We start from the raw sequence: 23,194 nt of genomic DNA on the forward strand, positions 1-23,194 counted from the left end.
TGCCTACTCCCTTGCTGTTGCAAGCAGTCACTTCATAAACTGATCAATTGCCATTGTAAAACTAAATAGTCTTTTTTGGCCTAAGTTTCCAAAATTTGGGAGAGGCCTCTCTTCCTTTCAAACTAATTTGGGTAACAATGAAAAAATTTACTCATAAACAGGGTTTCTAACTACATCTTTTTCCGTCAGTGGTTCTTGTTTTCCGCTACAACCCACATCATCTATTCTCTTCCTTCCACCCATTCTTCCCCCCCAAAAAAGGCTGGCTTGGACACTGGGCTTCAATTTTCTGTAGAACTTTCTATTTTATTTTCCCATTCTTTTTGTTTAGCATATGAAAGCAGCTTCCTGTTTAGAAACATGGGAGTCCTACACCCTCAGTAATGATGCATTCAGCCCATCAATGATCTTGGCATGAACGCCTTAAATAATACATCTGATGGGATTTTCTGTACATGTCATCATCAGTCCAAAAAACAATGCACAACACTTGTCATCTTGCACTGAATCAGCTCTCTTCCCAGTGCTACAGTTCTAATAAGAATTCTAAGGGCTTACTAGCTTCCTTCTCTTCAATATTTCAAACTACAGACTTCCAGTGCCTACAGAACAAGAACAGAAGCACCAAGAGGAGACAGTGTTGTTGCAGAACTCCCAAAATGATCAATACTGTTCTGCTTTTCCAACCCCAAGTCCCTGCAGCAGTTGCCAGTGCTCACAATGCTCAAGTCTTACTATAACCTATTATCCAAATCCAGCACTTGTCCTGTGCTGGGGAACAGGAATAACACACACGACGTAATCTGTTTCAAAAAACATTCCCTCCGAAACCCTACATGACCTAGAACTAAATTCTATCTTGTTCAAATACATAGCCTAGACCACAATCTATTTCTGTGGGTTCAAAAAGGCAACAGCGTTAGTTACTTGAAATAAACCGAAATATTTGTTACTTTGGGAGTTTAATGTACATACATACATGCAGGCTGTTCCCCCTGCTGAATTTTAACTGCAGTGAAGTTCCTCAGCGAAGTCAGTCACTGGACAGCCATACAACTAGCACTTGACCAGTGGGTGCAGAAGCAGCCTTGTACACCACACACAACACCACGCTGTTGTTCTCCCAGCAGTGCTTAGCAGCCAAGTGGTTAACCACAGTTTACTCTACACGGCGTAATTCTTCAGCTGATGCTACTAACAAAGCTGCTAGTCTGGAGTTCATGCATTTTAAAATCTGACAATGCAAGGCACACATCCTGGTCTACGTTCAATTTTGGGGGGCTTGTTCTGCGCCTATATAAACATCAAAACGTATTTTGATCTTTACTTATGGGTGAGCAGCAGAGTTAATTTAAAACTGTCAGCAAGCACCATCCTAATTAAAAACAAATGACTAATTGTACAACTACAGGGCCTGTTAACACAGGCTACATACACCAGTCAGGCAAAGCCAATCAAGCCTGAATTTAAGGAAATGCAGCACCATCTAGTGTCCTTCAGCAGTTAGAGATCCAAAAAACCAATTTCGCAGTGAGTCCACACAGAAACTTCACAGATAGCTGACACTCTCACAAAAGCAGTTAGGCACCAGATGCCCAACTACACCAGCACTTCTGGAAAACGGAATTACATGATAAAAATCTTGTTAAAAAAGAGCTACTGAGAGTCAAGTGTTTAAAGAATTTGTTATGCCTGCAAAGAAAATAAATTGAGAAATTACTCAGCAGCCTATCAGAGAGATGCAGTCTAAAGGCTAAAAAATACCAGAAGGCTATTAGAAAAGCTACTACTGTCTGTAAAAAGCTCCTAGAAATAAAAAGGCAAGCTTCAAGAAGCAGAGTAATATTAACAATTCTGGCAGGCTAGAAACATAACACAATATGAAAAGGTATTTAAGAAATCTTCAGAAATTATCTGAAGAAAATTAACGATAAATTCTTTTTCCAACACATTAGAAGTGGGAATCTTGACAAAGGTTAGTACAGCCAAAAGATGATCAAAGAATAAAAAGAACAGTAAGAAAAAACAAGACTGCAGAAAAGCTTTTTAAATATAATTTTTTTAAATCCACATTGATCATAAAAGAGCTTACACTGGCTCCCACTCTAGAGAGCTCATTTCAAATTAGGTCAGCAAAAGACGCTACTGGACATTTCAGCGACATAATAATAGATCTTTATAATCAGACAGTGAATACCCAAGAAATCAATTAGACAATAACTGAGCTAGCAACCGCCATGCATAACCTCTCACTTAAAACTTCAAAAGAAGCAGAAGGTGACAAAGGAGACAATTTTTTTAAAGAGTTCTACAAGGACTCAGGTGAGCTATGTCAGATGAGCTGATCTCTTTCAGCCATGCCAAACCTCTGTAACACAGAATTACTGGACATATAGATAAATGTATTATGCTGGTAAATATGGCTCAAGTAAAGGAAATGCAGACCTTACATCTCTATTATCATTCTCAGAGAAACTAACAAGTGTTATTAACAGATACTCACTCTAAAATTTATCAAGGCAGAAGTTCCTGATACACCAACACCTTGTGTATCATGTCAGTCCTCCCATACTAAAATCATTTAGTACAAAAAGGAACGGAGCAGCTTTCATCAAAACTGATTAAATACAAAATCTGTTTGCAACCTGGAAAAGAGAAAACTGAAAGACAATTAGGAGTAGAGAAGATGGAAAAGTAAATGTATGCTCTGCTATGTCTGAATGCCACCAAGCCAACATGACTGTTACACACATGAAAGTGACAGGCAGAAAGTTCAAAACCAAGCCCAAACCAGACAAAGCCAAAACCAGAAGTATTTCTTCAGAGAACATATGCTCAGCCTGTGGCACACTGTCGTGGTTTTTGGACTGAGGGTCGAGACAAGAACCGAAAAGGGAGCACCCACCAAACATGGTCTCGGGCAAAACATGACTCAGGCTTTCTTCATAAAAACAAAACAATTTATTAACAGTTACTAAACAAAAGACAAAAGGGAACGAAACCGGTTACTTGAGAGGAGAAAGAGAAAACAAGGCCCGATCTTAAAACAACACCTCCCCACCCCCTATTTTCCTTTCGTTCCTGGCTCTGCCTTCCCCCCAGCGGCGCAGGGAGACAGGGAATGGGGGAGTACAGGTCAGTTCATCCATGTTGTTCACTGCCGCTCCTTTCTTAAAGGAGGAGGAGTCTTTACACCATTTTTCCCTTGCTTCGGTGGATCCCCTACTCACAAAGAAAAAAGTCCCCAAACTTTTCCAAAGTAAGTCCTGCCCGCAGGATTGCAATCCTTCCCCATGGATCGCACCAGTTCGGGCTTTACCAGTCTCGGCCTCTTAGGGAGCTGCTGCCACTCGCGTCGGCGTGGGTCGTCCCACGGTCTCCAGATGCCTCCACGACCTCGTCGTGCATTCCATGCCCCATTATCAACAGTACCTGGTCGTGCATCCCCTGCTCCACGACCTCTCCTGGGCTCAGGCATCTCCTTCCCGACGTGGGTTTCTCCACAGGCCACGAGTGGGTCGCTGCTCCGCCGAGTACACCCTGGCTGCAGGGGGGCCGCCTGCCATCTCACACCGATTTGCAAGGGAAGCCTCAGCTCCAGCACACCTCCTCCTGCTCCATCTTTGCTGACCCGGTCGTTGTGGTTGTCTTCTCTTAGATATTAATCCTCTCTGGGGAAGCTCGGCCCGGCGGGCACCCCGGTAGTGGGGCGCTTACCGAGTCCCCCATGCGGCTCCCCCAGCGCCATCTTGAGCACATGGCGCCGGCCCGGGCCCGAGCGGCCGCTCGGCCGGGAGCCGGGAGCGAGGGCAGCGCCCTCCTGCTCTCTCCTCGCTCCTGAGCAAAAAGCCCTTTTCCCGCCCCTTTGTCCCAACTTAAATAGGGCAATTCGCAGAGGCGCCGCCTTGGCTCAACCTCCCCCGGGGGGGATGGGACTCAGATCTGGTGGCACAGGGAGCAAATCCCCTCCCCTGCCACCAGAACACCCCCCCCACACATCAAACTATCACACACACCATAACAATACACAGCAAGCAGCTCACCAGACTCCTCAGGGGATGTAGACTAATTAATGGAAGAAAAATCCCTCAGGTTCCGTGAAACATACTCTCCTTTCCCAGATGCGCCAATCTCTGAGAACTGGAGGACTATCACTGTGTTCACCTATTCTCAGTCTCTCCGTCTAAGCATTTATTCTGGCCTCCTACAGCAGTAGGAAATAAGAGAATAAACTAAGTATCTCAGTGCAGTCATCCTTGTACCTATTCCAGAGCAGGAACAGTTGTAGCATCACTAGCTTTCTTCCAACATCACGAGTTGTGTACACATGGAACAGGAGCTGATGCTTGCTGAGCTGACTCTTGCAGAGACAGCATGCTAGGAAAGGATGAGACAGGAGTCATGGAAGATTGGTTTCAACCTAGCCCATACCAGATTCAGGCAAGGATGGCTACAAAGCCACTGCATACCTGTTCTTCATTCAAATAATGCGATAGCAGTAAGTTGTACAGATGCTTTCTTCTTTCATTTGCATACAGGGACCCATACATGAAAACAGCATCATACACTGGTTTAAGACAACAAATTCTTCCTGATGCGTACAAGTGGAGCAATTTGTCCTTTCTAGAACAAAGTGCAAGGAACACAGGAGCAAGTTTCCATGTGATTAAAAATTTGAAGACTATAATTACTATTACACACTAATTCTCAGCAATAGCTTCACTATTTCAGCTTCAACTATCACTTCTATTTTTTAAATCGATCCCATAGCTAGAGGACATTGCATGAGAATCGAGTACAGATGCCACCTAGAAGCCAGAGCAGATATTGTATCAGTCTCTGCTTTCCTTATTTCAAAGACCATGAAGTATACATTCATCTTCTGGGTGTATGTATTTTACTGCTAAAAGAGTTAATATTCCTTTAAGAAGAATCTGACTTGGAGTCTGCCAAGGCAAGACCTTGCATTCCTCACCACTGCCACAAGCTATGGACTATAAGTTATGAAGATTTTAACTGTAGGAGAAAAAGCCAGAGCAAGCTCCTTTCTCCAACCCTACAGAGCATGCCTAAGAACCTAGATAAACTAAAGTTTATTAAGTCACAAGTCAAGCTCTGTAGGAAATGTCCCATTGTAGACCTACATCTCATATGCCCTTCAAACGTACTTTTTAAAACATTTCATAGCATATGTGCCTTTTTTTCCATACAAGGAGAATAAATTGCCAACAGGGTGGGCCTGAGAAAGTACATATTAAAAGAGAACTTTGTTCAGGGTTCTAGTTTACAGTCATTATAGATAACTAATGAGCATCTTAAGCATTCAGCAGAATTTAAAGTATTCCAGAACTGAAACAGGCTACAGAACGCATGCAGCAAAGTGACTGAACAGCACGCGAGGCAACAGCCTCAGTCTCTACTTATGGCCCTGCAAACCGCAGATCTGTTAACAAAGCCACAATGAAAACATCTGAAAACATTGTAAAGAAGCCCATCTTTACATATCTTAAGTGGAACATGTGTATATACACTCTTTCCCTGCATATATGCATCAAGAATTTGAAGGCAGAAAAGACATAAATTATAGCATTGTAGATTCATGTTGTACTGCCTGCCCAAACATCAATCTGCAAGACTCTGGTATTAATAAAGATAGAAATTAACACAACACACACAAGTTACTATTTTCTCATGTGAGGACACATACTACAACTTAGTATAGACCAGCTCTACAGAAGAACATAAGAATGTTGTCTTCAACAGAAAAACATGACAAGTCCAATCTGAAAGATAAACCAAGTTTATTTAAAACAAAAAGACAGTGGTATTGCCAAGATTGAAAAAAATGAAAGGTTCTTTTACTGATGTGACAAGACAGCCAATTTACAGCAGTTACAGTAATTCTGAGAAAATCAAGCTGGGTTTATACTGCTTCAATTCACTACATGTACTTTCTACAAGACGAACTGGTTCCCCTGCCCTCCCCTTCCCCCAAAAAAACAGACAAAAACATTCTATAAAAAATGTACAGAATTTTGAGACACATGATTGAAACACGAACCATTGTCCAAAAGCCTGAAACTTTCCAACAAGGTTAAATCCTTTGTTGCTTCAACCAACCCTCAATGGAGGAGCTACAAGCACAACACCGTCACCTCTGACAAAGAGCATCGGAATATTCCTTTTGGTAGACTAGGAAGAAGGAAAGAAGAGTTTACATTTACAAAAGCATAGTTTACAAAACACATCTGCTAAGCATAGAACCAAATTTAATCATAATAAACACCAGAAACAACTCCAACAAATCTAAACTAAAACAGACAACTTTCTGGCATGCTGAAGAAATCAATACAACTAACATCAAGTCTTTGGATTCCCTTTGTACTTTTATAAAAATTTGCAAAAGCTTCTTTTAGATCTTGGTTCAAAAAGAAGTCAGCAATAAACTACTTTAACAATATAACATAGTTTAGTTTTAAAAATGTTTTCTATGGGGATAAATACACTAAAGTCCTTACTTTATAAATCTCTTCATAGGTTTCTTCATCAATCTCTATTGTAGTTACAGTTTCTTCCACATCACCCAAAATCATATTTAAGTGCTGATCATATGCCTGTAGGAATGAAGTTAATTTACTATTATTTCTTCCAAAATCCAAACGCAAGCTCATTAAAATGAGAATTTTAGCAAGACTTTCAGATATAATTAGTTTAGCCTGATTTTGACCAAAATGTGCCACTATGTCAAAACAAAGTAGAATCAGCTATAGTTATGATATCAAACAAATGCCAAATCAGTACTCTGCAGCATAAAAAATGAGGGAAGACACTTACATTCACTGAAACACTCTTCTGGGAAATAGCTCTGAAGCTTTCAGAGAGAATATATGCAAGAAGTCAGAGACAGACGCACTTCATTAACATTAAACCAGCTACACATTCTCTGCTGCCAGTCCAGCCTCCTGGAATTGACTGTCTGGGGCCAACTTAAATGATATTAAAGCTGTAATTCATATGATGCTAGAAAAACTTAAAATACGAGCATGTTCCAAACACCTTACGAAAGCATGTTGCAAACTACACCAGTACCTCAGGATCTCTCCTCATCTTTGTGTTCTCAAAAAGAGTTGAGGCCCAGTTAACACATGGTTCTCTTCCTCAGCACAGTACAGTCCTCAGGAAGGATGACTGACTTAATGGAAAGCAAAAATCTCTCTCGTTGAGAGACATACCACTCTCAGAAGAAAGCACTTAGACAAATGAGATTTGCAGAGATTCCAGCTGAGTACATATCCCATCATACCCTCACAGGGTGTGCCTTAAGAGATACTTGTTTGATAACAATAAACCCATTCTTAATTCAGTATTAAATAGACCTCAGGGTACTTTACAAGAAGAGGCCTGCAGCATTATTGCTTATTTCACAGACACAGAAACACAAGCTAAACGCAGTGGAATGAATTGCTTGGTATCATTCAGGAGTCAAGAAAAACAAGATACATCTCTTAACTCTCTAAAGAAGCATTTAAGAGTAGACTACTGAAGAAAGATTTTTCCACCGATCACATTACACTCGATAAGAGTTTGGCTCATTACTAAGATGATCTTTAACCTACCTTCTCTAACCACTTCCATACTTTTAACTACGAGATACAATTACTTGTGTTTTTAAAAAAATTTTTTAAACAATCAATGGAATATTACAGATAAGCTTGTTTACTAGACTGTTGTACATGAGCAAAAGGCTGCCTAGTGCTTAGCTGAGTATGCACGGTAGGGCTCTGAAAGTTTTACTTACATGTAGTCTGCCTCTAAGCTCTCTGTCATTCCTCATTTTGACATAGATACGCTCATCTAGACTGAGTCTGATGAGATCAAGTGGCTCCTCTACGGTATTTGTTGTTTGTTGCTAAAAAAATAAAATAAAAAAGTTATTTGTACAGAAAAAGCCTGTGAACTTTTCCCCTCCTTAGAGTCTGAGACACAGAAAACAAACAGGTAAGAACACAGATGAAACTATTCCACATTATTCCTTCACGACCTGTTGAACCCGAGTGCAGTTGATATAGCCACTCTATGGATGTTCACCAGCCTGAGAAAAATGAGCTAAAAGACCTTGGTTTAGTTTGCAGCAAACCACACCTCATGCACACTGATCTAAAAACTATATTCCTTACCAGCGAGGACTGTCCATACTGTTACAAAACTTTGACAAAATGATCAAGATTTAATCAAGTAGAAAAGTTAGATAGAAAACTGAAAAGTAAAACGTATAAGTTAGGATTGTTAAGTTTAACGAGTAACTATAGAGACTTCACTAGAAAATTACTGGATCTTTCTATGTGTTGTTTTAAACCAAGGAACCATGAACACCTCATCACCCAGCTACTGCATTTTTCTATGTTTTGTTTTAAGAAGTTAAGGAGGCCGTCACGGACACCAGTTATGCTGCTTGGAAACCCCCTTGCCCCTTCCCATCTTAATTTGAATATCAAGGATTCTAATTAGTAAAGTTAAGCAGAATAACCAATGATTATTATAGAATAAGAATACTGATAAGATAATACATCTAGCAAGACCAATCACTTTAAAGGTCAAAATTAAGAGTGAGAATAATATGCGATTTTATGTAAAAGAACTTATGTAACAATGACTCAACAAAACAAGTGTACAAAAACCTATGGATTTTGATGCTAAGATGGACACGCTTGGACGGAGCTATCCTCCATGTTCCCCAGCGCTGGAATAAAGGAGTGCCTGTTTATCTACTTCATGCAGATGAATTTTCTTCCCGGCTGCTGACAGTTTTACTGGTACCAATACTGCAGCAGAACGCCTAATCCGCAAGAACGAGCCGCCACACCTGTGCCATCACATGGCACGGGCCAGAAGAGCCCAGCACACGCTGCCACCTTTGCCAGCACCCGCCAGCCCGCTGGGAATGTGCTGCCCCTCCTGCCCCACCACACGCGTCTCCCCGAGGCCCAGCTCAACACCCAGCGGTCCCGCCGGGCCTCAGAGCGGGTCAGAGACCTGACCGCACGCCGGGCTGAGGTCTCCTTAGTGCGGCGAGGGCAGACGTTGAGGATCGCAGCTAAAACGCGTGAACGCTTTTGTGCCTATCCCACAGCATGCTCCCTATTTCCCTGTCGGTGAGGCAGAGCCAAGGGTATCTCCTCAGCTGCTCTCCTCCCTTTCCCTTCTCCGGCGGTTCCCGGGGGAAACGGGCCCGAGGCGAGCCGCGCCCGCACTCCTGGCAGCCCCGGCGGCAGCGCACGGACCGAGGCCGTGCAGCGAGCGCTCCCCCGGGATGCGCCTCAAGAAGGCTGCCCGAGCCGGGCGGCCCAACGCCTGCCTCCATTTTACACCTCTCCAGCCGCGGAGGTTTCCCCAGGGCCGCGGAAGGAAGGCGGGAAGCGCCGGGAAGGACAGACGTCACCGCTGCCTCCCCGCCGAGAGAAGCAGAGAGCCCCTCACCTGGTCCACCTCATCCGCCATCTTTCAAACCGCCTCCCGCGCTCTCCCGCGAGACTTTATGGCCCGGCCCCTTCCCCTCCGACGGGGGCGGGACGGGGGGCGGTGGCGGCGCGGCGGGGACTGCGGTGGGGCGCGCAGCTTGCCCGCTGCCGGGGAGCGACATGGCCAGGAAGCGCAAAGCATCGCCCCGGCCGGCGGCTGCCAGCAAGAGGCGCTCCGGGAGGCTGGCGGCGCCGCGGGACGAGCGGGACCCGGAGGGGGAGGGTGAGTGCGGGCGGGAGGCCATGGCGGGCCGGACGCTGCGCCATCGCCGGGGCTCGGGACCGCCCCCGGTGTTTGGGGCGGCGGTGCCGGGGAGCAGCGGGTGCCCGTTCGCCCGTAGCGCCGCGCTGGACCTCGGCAGCCCCGGCGAGGGCAGGGCCGTTACCTGAGGCCGCGGGCGTGGGTGACGGGTCGCGGTGCCGGAGGGCGGGGCCGTTCGCGCGGAAATCCCGGCGGGACCCGCACGCCGTCGGGAAGCACGGGCGGAGGTTGACAGTCGGCGCTGAGCGGCGCGGCGGGGGTTTGTCCCACCTCGGCCTGGCGGGGCTGCGGGCACCCCCGCTGCGGCTGCGTGTCCCAAAAGGTGCCCTGGAAAAAGTTCTCCAGAGCAGCTCCACAGAACAGTATTTCCTTGTGAACGGCAAGTACGATGCTTGCATTTCAGCGGGCCGCGTTGGCAGGACTACAGGAATCTTTCTGTACTCCTTGTGCATTACATTATTACAAGTGTTTTCCTTGAACAGGGGTTGTTGTTCAGTTCTTACCTGTTTATTCAGAAACAATGGCATGCTCGACATTGTGAGTGCTCACTTTCTTCTGTAGCTGGCTCTGATGAAGTCCGTGGAAGTGTTGTTTCTGATTGCCATGGAGATGAAACTTCATCCTTTAACGTATCTTACTTTCTTCTGTCCCGTGCAGATGATCTTGAAGAGAAAAAGCCCAGTATAAAGACAAACAGCTCAAAAGCTCTGGTTGGGAAGAAGGAAGAAGATTGTGATACTGAAGTTTCCAACTCAGCAAATAAGCCTTCAAAACAAAAAGGGGCAAAATCACTATTAAAAGAAAATAAAAAAAATACTAGAGATAAAAAAAATCATAACACAGAGGAAACTTGCAGGTAAGTTTACTTGTTATAATTCGAGTCTATAGGAGCTCTGTGTTCATGGTTACATGTTATTCATTTAGGGCCCAGTGCTGCATACATGCATATGAGCAGTTTAGTGTAGGCTCTCGGTCCAATTCAGTACATTTGTGTCACAAAGCTGGACAGAAGTACCATCTTATTCATTGCAGAATCAGTCCTGAGGAAGATAGGCTATATGGGAAATAAATACGTGAGCCTTTTCAAATTCAATGGTTTAAATATAAAATTTTATTTCATTTGTTATTAGTTTTTAAATGGGCCTAGGGAGGCCCAGGAATAGAAATGTTGAGCCGAGATTTGAGTTTAAAGTCATAAGCAGAAAACTTTAAACATATCATTCTCTGGTGTTTTCTGGAATCCAAATATATTATCAGCATGGTCTACCCATAGAGATTGCTATAACAAATGGATTAATAAAAAGAAATTAAGCTGATTTGTTTCATTTCACTGGCCAGCCAGAGCCGTGGGTGTTAGTGTAGTGAAACAGAAACATTTCCAATTTCAGTACACTTTGAAAGTTCGGTAAGAACAAATGGTTCAGTGAACCATTTCTCCAAGGACTGATTTGCACAAGTGTTCTAAAGGATAGTGCCTTTTGTAGGTTCAGACATCTTCCTTCCTAAACATCCTTGCAGAACCAGCACCTAAGATTGCACTGGAGAAGTGTTGCTCCCTTGAGCTCATGGTTATTTATAGCAAAGACGACTTGCTTTACAGAGAAGGTATCTGTGGTTTAATTGTCAAATATTCAATCTGTTGTTACTGCTGCAGAGCTCATGCTTCATTTATTTCCCTATTTTTAGTTTGTTCTTTCTCTATTTTTCTTAAATAAACAAACACCTACACTCCCTGATGATGAAGCCATTTTGATAATTTTAACAGTGACTCGCTGAAACCCCCTCAAAAGGAGATAAAGTTGAAGAGAGAATCTCCTGTTAAAAAAGAGATGGATGAAGACAATACTGATGATGACGATGATGAAAGTGAAGATGAATGGGAGGACGTGGAAGGTAACAATTGCATGTTTATTTGTTTTAAGGAGTAAATATTCTTTCACACAATCTCTTTTTTTAGAATTTGATTTTTTAACCATTTCTCTTTTGGATTCAGGTAAATGTATGTACTCCGTATACCTAAAGTATGCTCCATCAACATACTTGTATCTTTAAAAGCTTATATGTCACAATGCTTTTAGAGTGGTTCCAAAGTAGAAAAAATACAGACAGCTACTGACCTGATGGTAGTGCCTCGAATTTGACTGTTTGTTGGCTTACGTTAAAATTATGCTGTCGTGCACAAAGCACTTTCTCAGCTGTTTTTGTTGTCTTAGTATTGAGCAGCTAAGAATGAGTCTGTTTGGAGATTCAAAACTGCGACTTCCTAGTAAAGGAGAGTGGAAACCAACTGATCTGTTTGATTAGGTGGCCCTGAACAAGCTGTAATAGGAATCATGATGATCATGATCTTTGGATTTTGCTGCTACAGGTTTATAGTTTCTAAAGTGAACAGTTGTCAGTTTTTTTTCTTTTTTACTCTACAAGTACCCTTTAAGTCACATCTGCTTCATTCACCTTTCTCCTGATTGAGCTTGCCTGTGGCAGTCACTTGCCATTAGACTGTGCTGAGCTGATTCCTCAACAGCAAGTGTCTGGCGTCCCACAGTTATTTGAAATAACTAAGCATACACAGTGTTATGGAAGATCCAGGAGCTGGCAATTACTGGAAATGTTCTGTTTGTTGGTTGTTTGAACACTTGAGAAGGAATAGGTAGATTCTTATTTAATTCTCAGACCTCCCTGGGGCATCTGTTCCATGTTTACATATCATTTAGTAATATTTTATTTTTCCAGAACTCCAGGAACCTGCCACAGATAAGTTAGAAGAAGCTGCTGTTCTTCCGGCAGTGGTGCTGCCAAGCAATCCTGTCGAGATAGAGATTGAAACCCCAGAGCAGATGAAGAAAAGAGAGAGGAGGTAAGAACAGGGAAGGCAGTAGAGAGCCTTTAAGGGGTAAAGTTAAAAATACACCGAGTCCTGACTGTCACTGACTTGCTCTGTACTGGGTGAAAATCCCCACTTTGTGCCGACTGTTGAGTTGGAATGATGCGAGGTCATGGGATGGAGAACAGTTTACACACTGACAATTTTACTAGAAATCTTCAGTGGAAGTTGGTAGGAATGGAGGTTTTTCAGCTTGCTTGAAGATCAAGCATGTAACTTCATTGTGCTTTAATATCTACATTTTGAAACCAGGGACAGTAGTACCTCTTGAAGGAGAGCTGTGTGTGAATGGCATTGTTTACTGGAAATATTGTAGCTTAGGTGGAAGCCTCTGTGTGCCCGTGCCTGAGGTGTGAAAACTTGGGTCAAGTGAATGTCCTTGGCAGCTGGGAACAGTATAGCAGGGAAGGCTTCCGTTGTGGCAGCTGGAGGCTTGATGATATCTTACACTGTTACAGGGTAGGCACTGTCTCAGGCGAGCCTTTCAGAAGAAAGCAACCAGAATATCTGTTGCCTCTAAGTTAAAAGACTTCGTCGTTCAAGAGAAACTATTTTTCCAGGAATCTGAATGGATTGCTAGGAGTAATCTAGAAGTCAAACAATTCAGACAGTGAATTATGAGTTTAGTCTGGAGCTGTCCAAAGCTGTTTGGTAGGAAACTGTAGGCACATAAAGTTAGGTGGAATCTAGGCCATTTGAATATGGCTCTCAGTAGTTGACTACTTGGGAGTTCACAGTTTCTTAGTCATGTGCAGCCTGTATGCCTATTCACATAGCCAGTAGCTGAACTTCTGTTAAGTGTGCACAGAACATTCTCTGGAATGAATTCTCTTTGTGAACTAACCCAATTTAGGAGTCTAGAAAGGCAGGTCCATGGAAAACCCACAACATCCATTTCTTTTGTGATCTTACGCAGAGAAAAAAGGAAAGCCGACTTTGAGATGTATCTTCGGAGAATGATGAAACGTTTCAGCAAGGAGGTTCGTGAGGACACACATAAGGTATTGGTCACAGAGAAACCTGGCAGAGAAAAAATGGAGCATAAAGAGTCTGAACTGATTCATAATGAAGAAGAAACTAATTTTGATCAAACAATTTGGGGCCATGGCTAGAAGTGAAAAAATAAAAAGGCTCTATTCCTGACAAATGTTCATTAGACTTCTGCTAAACTGTACGTTAGAAACATCAGTGACTGCATTAGTAAAATTTTAAATCAAAGCAGATGTGAGTAGGTTGTATATTTCTCCATTGAGTGTGTATCTGCCCATTCTGTTGGGTTTAAACTGTCAGTCATGTAGAGCAGGAGACACTGATAGGGACTTCAAGGCTTTATGGCCTTCTGATGGTGATCTGAAGACAGCCCTGTGTCCACCCTTTGTATGCTTGGGAGGCTTCACTGTTGCCTGTCTCTGTTAAAAGAAGCAGTAAAGCCTTCCTCATCTATACCATGGACAGTAGTTCCAGCAAAGAAAATCTCTTGTGGACTCACTATAGAAGCTTTTTTCTTTCAGGTTCACCTCTTGTGTTTGTTAGCAAATGGTTTCTATAGGAACAAGATCTGCAGCCAGCCAGATCTTCATGCCATTGGTCTATCCATCATCCCCATCCACTTCACAAAAGTGCCTGCAGGCCGAGTGGACCTTCTCTACCTTTCCAACTTGGTGAAATGGTAAAATTCTCTCTCCTAATCATGCTATCACATAGAACGTAGAGCTGGGGTTCAGGGAGAGGGGTAAATGTAGTTAACAATTTTCAGTGATTTTTCTGATTTTAAATATGAGGGTGAGAGTCTATCCTTTTTACAGAAGGAAATGATGAACGATGAAGCTTAAGAATACAGTCACAAACACTATACAATAAGTAGGTGTCTCATATTTCAGGTTTGTTGGAACCTTCACTGTCAACGATGAGCTTTCCACTGAAAAAGGAGAGCCCCTTCAGTCAACCTTGGAGAGGCGCTTTGCCATCTATGCTGCACGAGATGATGAAGAGTTGGTTCATGTAAGTGACTGGGAAGTGCCGGGTTGGTTGCTGAGTTTGCATGCTAGATCCGTGCTGTAGTGCTCTCGGGTCATACACAGAGTGGTATTGGAGGGGTGGATTTGGAGAAAACGAATTGGTGACTTAGGAGATTCTGTGGCACGTTTCTTTGTTGTTGCATTTTTATCCGGAATCCTTCTGTGATTAAATTACTCAATTTGAACTGTGCCTGTCTGGAGCCTCTAGTTCTAGTTGGTGTCACTGTGCACTCTGTGTTCTGCTGTGGGTGGCTTTATGTATAGTGTATAGAGCTACTTGTTCCTAAGCATGCTTTGACTTCTTTATGTTGCTTTACCAGTGTAGATCAAAGAAAACCAGCTTGATAGATTTATTCTGAAATACTAATTTGAGTGAGGAAATTCTCGGGCTTTCTTGCAGCCAGAGAAACTCTTTACAGATCTTTGAGTTAGAAATTTGGTAGTTTCTTACTATAAGTCACCATTGAAGGCCAAAGCAATTGAGCTTTGATTTAGAGCAGCCAGAAGCCAAGGCCTTCAACTCTACAGTCACTTTGTGGTGGAATTGCATTAAGGTTAAACATGCTTTATTTTTTCTTTTGCAGATATTTTTAATTATTCTGCGAGCATTGCAGCTGTTGTGTCGCCTCGTGCTATCTTTTCAGCCTATTCCTCTCAAGGAGACAACAGCAAAGGTAGATTTTGTTGGGTGTGTGAAATAAGGAATAGGTCACTGGTTCAGAGAGTAGAATTGAAAAAAACTTCCTGGCTGTTGCAGCTTGAAGTGAATCACTTACTACATTAACCAGGGTGATGACAGTGTTCTGTCTATAGCACAGAAGATGCAAACCCCTAATTTTTTAGGTTTCTCCTTTAAAAAAAAAATCCATTTTGTGTGTTTCAGCAAACACTTCTAATGCTTCAGTTTTAAGTTTCTTTAAAACTCTGACAGCACACACTTGCTGATTGAGTACACCTCTCCTCAGACTTTGCCTGAAGTTTTCAAGTGCCTAAGACATGCAGATTTACCATGGTGACCAACCTTTGATCTGCACAAACTTCCTGTTGATTTCAGTCTTTTTTTTACCGTGTTCTTAGCTAAAAAGAACTTTTTCTTTGCAGGGAAAGCCTCTTTCTTTGCAGGGAAAAGGCTCATCCAAGATGCTGTCTCTCCGGGATGTCTCTGAGAGGTGGGATCGCTCTGCTGCAACATCCAAAGCTGTGGCAAAAAAATGCCCCTGCAGAAAAGCCAAACAGGATGAAAAGTCCTCAGAGAGCGAAGAAGACAACAAGGAGCCAAAGAAACGCAAAAGTGCTCGGACCAAAAGGGCACGCAAGTCAAAGCTGACTACATGCAGCCAGGAACAGAAGGAATCTAGTAGTGAAGAGAGTAGTTTGGTGGAAAAAGATGTGCCAGTCAGGCCCAAGAATGATCGCCGGAGACGTGTGGCCTCCAAAGTGTGTTACAAAGAAGAGAGTGGAAGCGATGAGGGCAGTGTTTCGGACTTTGAGGTTTCAGAGGAGGACAGTGATCCCTCTGATGAGGATTTTAAAACTGCCTCTAAAAGGCGGAAGAGCTCACTGGGCTCCCAGAAGTCAAAGGTAGTGGCTATAAAAAGCCCAAAAACTGAGACTTCAGAATCAGGGCTATCCAAAAATTCCTATGGAGCTGAGCCTAGGCCAGAGAAAAGTACAGCTCCAGCCTTGCCTCCTGCACAGAGAAAGAGAAACAAAATAATTTCTAGTGATGAGGATGATGGACAGCAGGAGGTAAGGAAAGTGATGGGCACAGACCAGTGGCTGGAGGTTTTCCTTGAACGTGAGGACAAATGGGTTTGTGTAGACTGTGTTCATGGCAACGTTGGCCAGCCCCAGCTGTGCTTCACACATGCCACAAAGCCACTTTTCTATATTGTGGGATTTGACAATGATGGGAGCGTCAGGGATGTGACGCAAAGATATGACCCGATGTGGATGACTGCAACAAGGAAGAGTCGTGTGAACCCGGAGTGGTGGGAACACACGCTGCAGCCGTATAAAAGTCCCTATGTGGAAAGAGACAAGAAGGAGGAAAATGAGGTAAATGGCAACAGGTTATTCAGGACATTTAGTGCCAGGAGTCCAGTCCTTGGATTCTCATTCAGGCAAAAATCATTAGGAATCTTTCCATGAGGAACAAAGTTTGTATTTGAGCTTGAAATGTTCAGATTGAGCATGTTTTAAAGAAATATACAATGACAGACTAAAGTAATATCAAGTGAAGGCTGTTCAGAGAAATCTGGAAACTTACTAATGTGGTTTCTGTACAGTTCAGCATTACCCTGCTTGAAGATAACCTGTGCATCTTCAAAATACGTAGATCTGGGTGCACATCTAAGTACCTGTTGGCAATTAAGAATGCTTTGGTCTGTTTGCTCATCTGATTGAGTTTCTGGTGGTTTTTTTCTTTGATTCATATTACAATAATTTTATTACAAAAGGTCGTGCAAGCAAGTTGTGGAATCACTCTTCTTTGTATAATTCCTACAGTTTCAAGTTAAGCTTCAGGATCAACCTCTACCAACAGCAATTGGAGAGTACAAAAACCACCCTCTTTATGCACTGAAGAGGCACCTCCTGAAATATCAGGCGATCTATCCTGAGCCAGCTGCTGTCCTAGGGTACTGCAGGGGAGAGGCTGTCTACTCCAGGTGAGTGGTGCACATGTTGTCATGTGCAACTGAGATCTTTGTCACACATTTGAGAGCTAATTTGTGTGAAGACCATAATGGTATCAACAGTAGTATCAGGCCACACACATAGACAAGGTGAGACATTTAGTTGCCCCGACAGCGTTTGCGTTTCACTTAGATATGGCTTTTTTACAATTCCTAACATGTGAATAACAGTTTGGAAGTCTCTTACGGGGAGACTTCAAAACTCTTTTGGTGCTTCCTTCTGGCCTTTTTAGAGACTGCGTACACACGCTGCACTCCAAGGACACTTGGCTGAAGAAAGCTCGAGTGGTGAGGATTGGAGAAGTGCCTTACAAGGTAAGAGGGTTTGCCTTCCTCCTGTCCAACATGTCTGCCCTCTAAAGTTCAAGCTCAGTTGTATTTTGGTTTTTGTCTTCTCTGTGTCAGCAGATGTAGATTTCTCACTTGCTTGCATGGTTTGTGGTAGCTGCATTGTGAATCTGTCCATCTACTGTGCCTGTAGTTCCTATATACTACCCACAGCCCAGCTGTGTCTTCTTCCCACCCCAAGGGTATCTAGCACAACCGCACTCTTTTCACCTTCTTTAACGGCATCGTAGTGTTTTGTATGAACTGCAGCATCTGGCTCCCTGTTGCATGCAGGTGCTCTGGGTTATCATGTATAAATAGTGGGTACTGAAGCTAGGAAGTAGACATTTCTTCTCTCCCAGAGCATTCTCCTTCCATATTCTAGGAAAGTCTGAAATCACTGGCAGCTCGTTGTGGTGTTACAGGCTCAATCATTGTATTTGCACAGATGGTGAAAGGATTTTCCAACCAGGCGAGGAAGGCGCGCCTTGCAGAGCCTGCAAACCGGGACAAAGAGGACCTGGCACTGTTTGGACACTGGCAGACGGAGGAGTATCAGCCGCCTATAGCCGTGGATGGAAAGGTAGCTAGGAAGGCAGAGGGCTGGTGTTAAAGGAAGTGTTAGTATGGAGCTGTGGGCTTTAATTTTTCCGGAAGTTGCATGTTTCAGAGGTGAGATCAGTCAATAACATCTGGATTCAGGATTAAGACTTTTGAGGTAACTGTCCCTGGGAAGAAATGGTCAAAACTTCACTGAGGCCTTTCTTTCCTGAGTACAAGTAATGAGTGCTAGCAGTGCAGAGTGCTAATTTTATGATTTTGTTGATGTGTACCCCATGTTTCCTTTGCTAATTCTCCGCATTACAGCCTGAGTAACAAGGCCTGGGCAGAGAACATGACTGGAGATAACCATGCAGCTAAAATCTAGGCTTGTGCCTTGTCATGCGAATATTAATTGAATACTAGCGTGGAATGTTGCAGGTCAGGAGGAAGAGAGAGTCTCTGAGTTGCAGCAGGAATTCTCACCTCTCTCCAGAGAGCAGGAGCGTCACCATTTCTCTTTAATTTTGCAACAACAGGTTCCTCGGAATGAATATGGAAATGTCTATCTCTTCCTGCCATCCATGTTACCCATTGGCTGTGTACAGCTGCGACTGCCAAACCTGAACAGGTTGGCGCGGAAGCTGGACATTGACTGTGCTCAGGCCATCACTGGATTCGATTTTCACGGCGGCTACTCGCACCCAGTGTATGTAAAGGTGTTTTGTTGCAGCTGATAGGTTTCCATGTCCTGCAGAAGCTGTGTGCCCTGTGTTAAGAAGTCCATGCCCTCCTCTTTTGTGCTAGTAGTGGCAGTGGAGTCAGTGGCCCTGGCATACAGAAGTGACTTTATATGCTCTAAGAGTCTGCACTTGTGTGGGGAGGCTAGGTGATGAGTAACACACTGAGATCTATGAGACAGGTGGTTCTGTCAATATTCTGTAGCTTGCTTTTGGTTTGGCTGGGTCAGCAGGCATTTGCTCCCTCTCTTTTTTCTTCCAGTAGCTGACAGAGGATTGTGTTCTCCTTCCTAGTACCGATGGCTATGTTGTCTGTGAGGAGTTTAAAGAGGTCCTCATTGCTGCCTGGGAGAATGAACAAGCAGAAATAGAAAAGAAGGAGAAGGAGGTGAGAATTATTTTTGCAGCTTCCTTATTGTAACATTTATTAAGTAAATTTCATTTAAACTGTGGACAAAATGAGATGAGGGTGGGCTGCGTAAGCAACAGACACAGAGCTCTGTGACCGTGAGTGGCTTGGTTGCATCCCCCAGATGCCCCGTTTTGGGCTTGCTGTCCTGACTGCAGTGGGATGCAGTACAAGTGTGTAGCAGTATCCGAAATAGTGCATGCTCTGGAATAGTTTTCCATGGATGCTGGGAAACAAAAATGTGGAGTACACATACAAGGTTAAAGTTTTGGAGGTGGCTCAGGTGTAATTTATGCAGTCATGGTGCACATTATAAAGTGACAGTAATTCGTGTATTTAGCAGGTAATCGGGCACCAATACGTATTACTCTTCAGAATCCTACTGGCCTATAATCTTTTAATGTGACACATTGAAGTTGGTGTGGTTTTTTTAATAGCAGTTTAACATCTTCAAACTTTCCTTTTCTGAGGGCGTAAATACATTGAAACTTAAGATAGAAAATTTTCTCTTTTCAATAACAATCCCACACAGAAGCGTGAGAAAAGAGCTCTGGGGAACTGGAAGCTGCTGACAAAAGGACTTCTCATCAGAGAGAGACTGAAGCAACGCTACTCCATCAAGGTATTCTGCATTTCTATTAGTGATTTCTTTTCAGGAAGACATTTCTCTACGAAGAGATTTTTTCCAGTCTTTACAATGTGTTACATTTCCAGCTGTAGAGTGTAGAACATCCAGAGTGTAGTTGCTCAAAAATCTTTTTCTTTCCTGTTGTTAGCATGTAACTAGCAACTAGTAAAAACAACTACACTGTAAATTCGATGTGGTCATGTCCATGAAATATTCATTATTGTTTAACGAGAGATTAGTGTTTCCCAGAGCATCATTTTTTTGGTTTTATTTTCTGTTTTACATATGCCCTTCCTAGATTTATTCCTCCAAGCCAAGCAAGTAGCTAACAGGACGAAAGGGGGCTGCTTTTTGTTATGAAGTCAGGTGTTTTAGTTCTTAATATTTTCCCCATTGAGAAAAGTGAAAGGCATGATCTTTTTAGAGCAGGTTTATTTTTAATCTTCCACAGCCAAAAATATTTTGCTCTCTTGAAAGAATGCTTGACATCCAGGAATAGAAACACACTGCTTTGGGTGAAAAGCCCAAACCAGAGCAGCCAACTTTTGTAACGTCATTAAGTGTCACTGCGACGTAAGACAAGCCCTTTTAGAAAGGGGTAGTTATGAGTGATTTCTAGTGTAACTTTTCCATTTTCATACCTGTTTTTTCCAGACTGAGCCGTCAGCACCTGAGACAGAGAAAGGCACGGGATTCTCTTCTGATGAAGAAGGAGGTCCAAGTTCAGAGACTGCAGTAGGGAACGTGGCCATTTCTTGGCCCCAAAATCGCCAGTTAGAGAAAAAAAAAGAAGAGAAAACAACCAGAAAGAGCAGGCGAGAAAAGAAAGGAGAAGCAGCACAGTTGTTCCCATTTGAGAAGCTGTGATCAGAACAAGCTTTTCTTTGCCGTTTCCAGATGCAAGGCCAATAGTCACAACAAAAGTATCCTTTGCCAGTTAAGGACTTAGTTTTCCTGTGCACTTGTGTTTCTGAGCTATCAAGGACCAACCTAATTCAGTTATCAAGAGGTTTTTTTGCGTCACAGGTAACTGGGTTCATCCTTTTATCCTTGGACTTAGGAGAAGCAGATGTGCAGTTGTACCTTCTAAGAAGATCACTTCGTGCTGTTGGGTGTTTTGCTCTCTTTTGTATCACTCAGCACTAATTATTCTGTTTTCTGAGGCATTCCTTTCATTAGCACCGTCTCTCCCCATTTTTCTCCATTCCCTTTTTTCCTGCTTGCTCAGAATTAACGCACACAGCTGCTATTTAACAGTGTGTGGTGAGCTGGCCAAAGGACTGTCACCTCTTTGATTCGTACTTTATCCAAATCAGTGGTGAGGTAGAGTTCTGGTCTTACTAACTACCTGTTATCACAGAAGGGGAAATACTTCCTCTAAGGTGTAAAGAAACATGCAATCAAGATTTAGAAGAATCTGAAAATGTCCTTTCTAAAGAATATTTGCCTTTTGTGAACACTTTGTTTTGGCTTTTCATCCTACAATCTTCCTTTACTTTCAGAAATCTTGTGTGTTGGAAAGGAGAAGCTCTGTCTTTATTTCAAACTTAAGGTTAAATACATCTTCTTAAGTAACTTGAATATAAACATACTTGTTTCAGTTTTGTTTTATCAAGACCATGTGGATACATTCTGGAGCAAAACATGTAAAACTGGCCGAGTGTCATTGTCAGAAATGAAACTCACTGTGATGAATTTCTGTTACAGGGACCTCTTGTAAATGTTACCCAGTTTGAAAACGGTTAAGAGAGGAATGTTGAATCTACACAAGCTTTTCCTGCAGTTTTGTAATAGAAATGCTGATCTGTCTTTTGCAGTTTTTATAATTAAATTAGACTGACACTGTCTCTTTAAAAATAGAGGAGAATACAGTCTGGACATTGGTGGGCATGGTCACAGAGGAAAGATGAAGAAATGCAAGAAAATGGCTTACATTTAATTATGTTCAGAAGAAAAATCTTTATTTTTGTACTGCATTAGTCGAACAAATAAAGTATGGAAAAAGAGTATGTATGTTGTGCATTAACCTCCCCTCCAGCCAGCTCATTCTTCTGCAAGCAGCTCGTTCCCTGGAAGGACTCTTCATGCAAGGATAAAAACACACCGTGCTATTTCCAGAAGTCAACCTGGGTCCCAGGATATCCCAGAGCTGGCTGCTTGGGAATTGTAATGGTAAGTGTCTACATTCTAAGTTTTTAGGTTTTGCTACTGAATTCTAACTTCCTATGACCTGTAAGTAAGTTTTCAAGAAAAACGCTAAATCTTGCATGAACTGGTAAAACCGCAGAGGACACAGAGGACATGGTTCCTTCTGTGTCAATCACAGTGCGACGTGCAGGATACACCCTGAGATGAGCATCTAATTTTTCATCTGCTTAAAATGGGAGCTACTCCACGCTTCCAGACTTGGGACACTCAGCACAGATACACGAAGTTATGAGTCTAGTGACTATACATAGCAGGGAAGAGACAATAATCTTGAGATGGCAGGATCCTACCTCTCAGCTACACAGGCAGCCAGCTCTCCTAACCTAAGCATGCAAAAGACAAAAGTGTAAGTATGCTCTAAGGGAGATAAAGCAGAAAGGGAAGATGGCTGACAGATTAGGTACATGCTCTGTCGGATTTTGGTAAGGAAGCAAGAGAAACGCTGCTGCCGTTGTTTGCAGGTAGAGATGTTGTTCGTGTACATGCAATGAAAGCGAGCTTGGCTCCCCCAGCACGCCTGGCCTGGGAAGACGAAGTTTTTGCCTGTGAAAGAAGTCTCACTTGATTTTGTGTCATTCCTGTGCACACACTAGTATGTAAGACAAAAAGTGTTTTAAGCTGTTGAACGCGTAAGTAAACCCCTGGTCTCTTCAAACATGAAGCTGTATCCAGTCAGGTTGAACCATCATATTTTTCAAATAACCTTACAAGAAGATGTTTAATGCAAGAAGTTACCATGACTTAAGTAGTCAGTAAAGGGGAGTAAAACCACGGTAGGCTGGAATCAGCCATTCATCACATAGAAGTGTACAGACCAGAGAGCAGCCGTGCTGTTATTAGGAACTTGCTTCCCAAAATGGGGAAATATCTGCAGGCTAAACAAAACCCAACTGCACATTTATCTCAACCAACAGCAGAAAACCAGTTCATGTGGTAGCTACAAACTAATCCTCCATGTACCTGG

The 23,194-nt window shown here is 43.0% G+C and overlaps 2 protein-coding genes across 3 annotated transcripts; one reads left to right on the plus strand and one right to left on the minus strand.

Moving 5' to 3' along the window:
* Positions 1-5,917: 5,917 nt before the first annotated feature.
* Positions 5,918-9,514, minus strand: LSM3 (LSM3 homolog, U6 small nuclear RNA and mRNA degradation associated). Its single transcript, XM_086619082.1, has 4 exons — positions 9,478-9,514; positions 7,799-7,909; positions 6,519-6,614; positions 5,918-6,192 (listed from the first exon to the last, which is right to left on the minus strand). Exons 1-4 carry the CDS (start codon positions 9,496-9,498, stop codon positions 6,112-6,114), a joined length of 309 nt encoding a protein of 102 aa, XP_086475208.1. The 5' UTR covers positions 9,499-9,514; the 3' UTR covers positions 5,918-6,111.
* Positions 9,515-9,638: 124 nt separating this feature from the next.
* On the plus strand, positions 9,639-22,023 carry XPC (XPC complex subunit, DNA damage recognition and repair factor). 2 transcript variants are annotated; one of them, XM_086618815.1, is made up of 16 exons: positions 9,639-9,741; positions 10,438-10,636; positions 11,546-11,673; positions 12,514-12,637; positions 13,581-13,665; positions 14,176-14,333; positions 14,545-14,665; positions 15,267-15,356; positions 15,805-16,740; positions 17,191-17,351; positions 17,612-17,693; positions 18,154-18,288; positions 18,785-18,954; positions 19,280-19,373; positions 19,927-20,016; positions 20,677-22,023. In XM_086618815.1, exons 1-16 carry the CDS (start codon positions 9,639-9,641, stop codon positions 20,887-20,889), a joined length of 2,889 nt encoding a protein of 962 aa, XP_086474941.1. In that variant the 3' UTR covers positions 20,890-22,023. The 2 variants fall into 2 exon arrangements, with proteins under 2 accessions (XP_086474941.1, XP_086474942.1); XM_086618816.1 differs by lacking the exons at positions 9,639-9,741; positions 10,438-10,636 and having other exon boundaries at positions 11,579-11,673; positions 15,784-16,740.
* Positions 22,024-23,194: the final 1,171 nt, after the last annotated feature.

Source organism: Tauraco erythrolophus, chromosome 12, assembly GCF_009769465.1.
Source record: "Tauraco erythrolophus isolate bTauEry1 chromosome 12, bTauEry1.pri, whole genome shotgun sequence".
Lineage (NCBI taxonomy): Eukaryota > Metazoa > Chordata > Aves > Musophagiformes > Musophagidae > Tauraco > Tauraco erythrolophus.

Coding starts and splice junctions, on each gene's coding strand:
- LSM3 (XM_086619082.1), bottom strand. CDS start 9,498: ATGGCGGATGAGGTGGACCAG. Junction 6,615..7,798: donor AGCTTAGAGGCAGACTACAT/GTAAGTAAAACT, acceptor TCATTCCTACAG/GCATATGATCAGCACTTAAA. Junction 6,193..6,518: donor CCTATGAAGAGATTTATAAA/GTAAGGACTTTA, acceptor CCTTCTTCCTAG/TCTACCAAAAGGAATATTCC.
- XPC (XM_086618815.1), top strand. CDS start 9,639: ATGGCCAGGAAGCGCAAAGCATCGCCCCGGCCGGCGGCTGCCAGCAAG. Junction 10,637..11,545: donor AACACAGAGGAAACTTGCAG/GTAAGTTTACTT, acceptor TAATTTTAACAG/TGACTCGCTGAAACCCCCTC. Junction 18,955..19,279: donor GGCGGCTACTCGCACCCAGT/GTATGTAAAGGT, acceptor TCTCCTTCCTAG/TACCGATGGCTATGTTGTCT.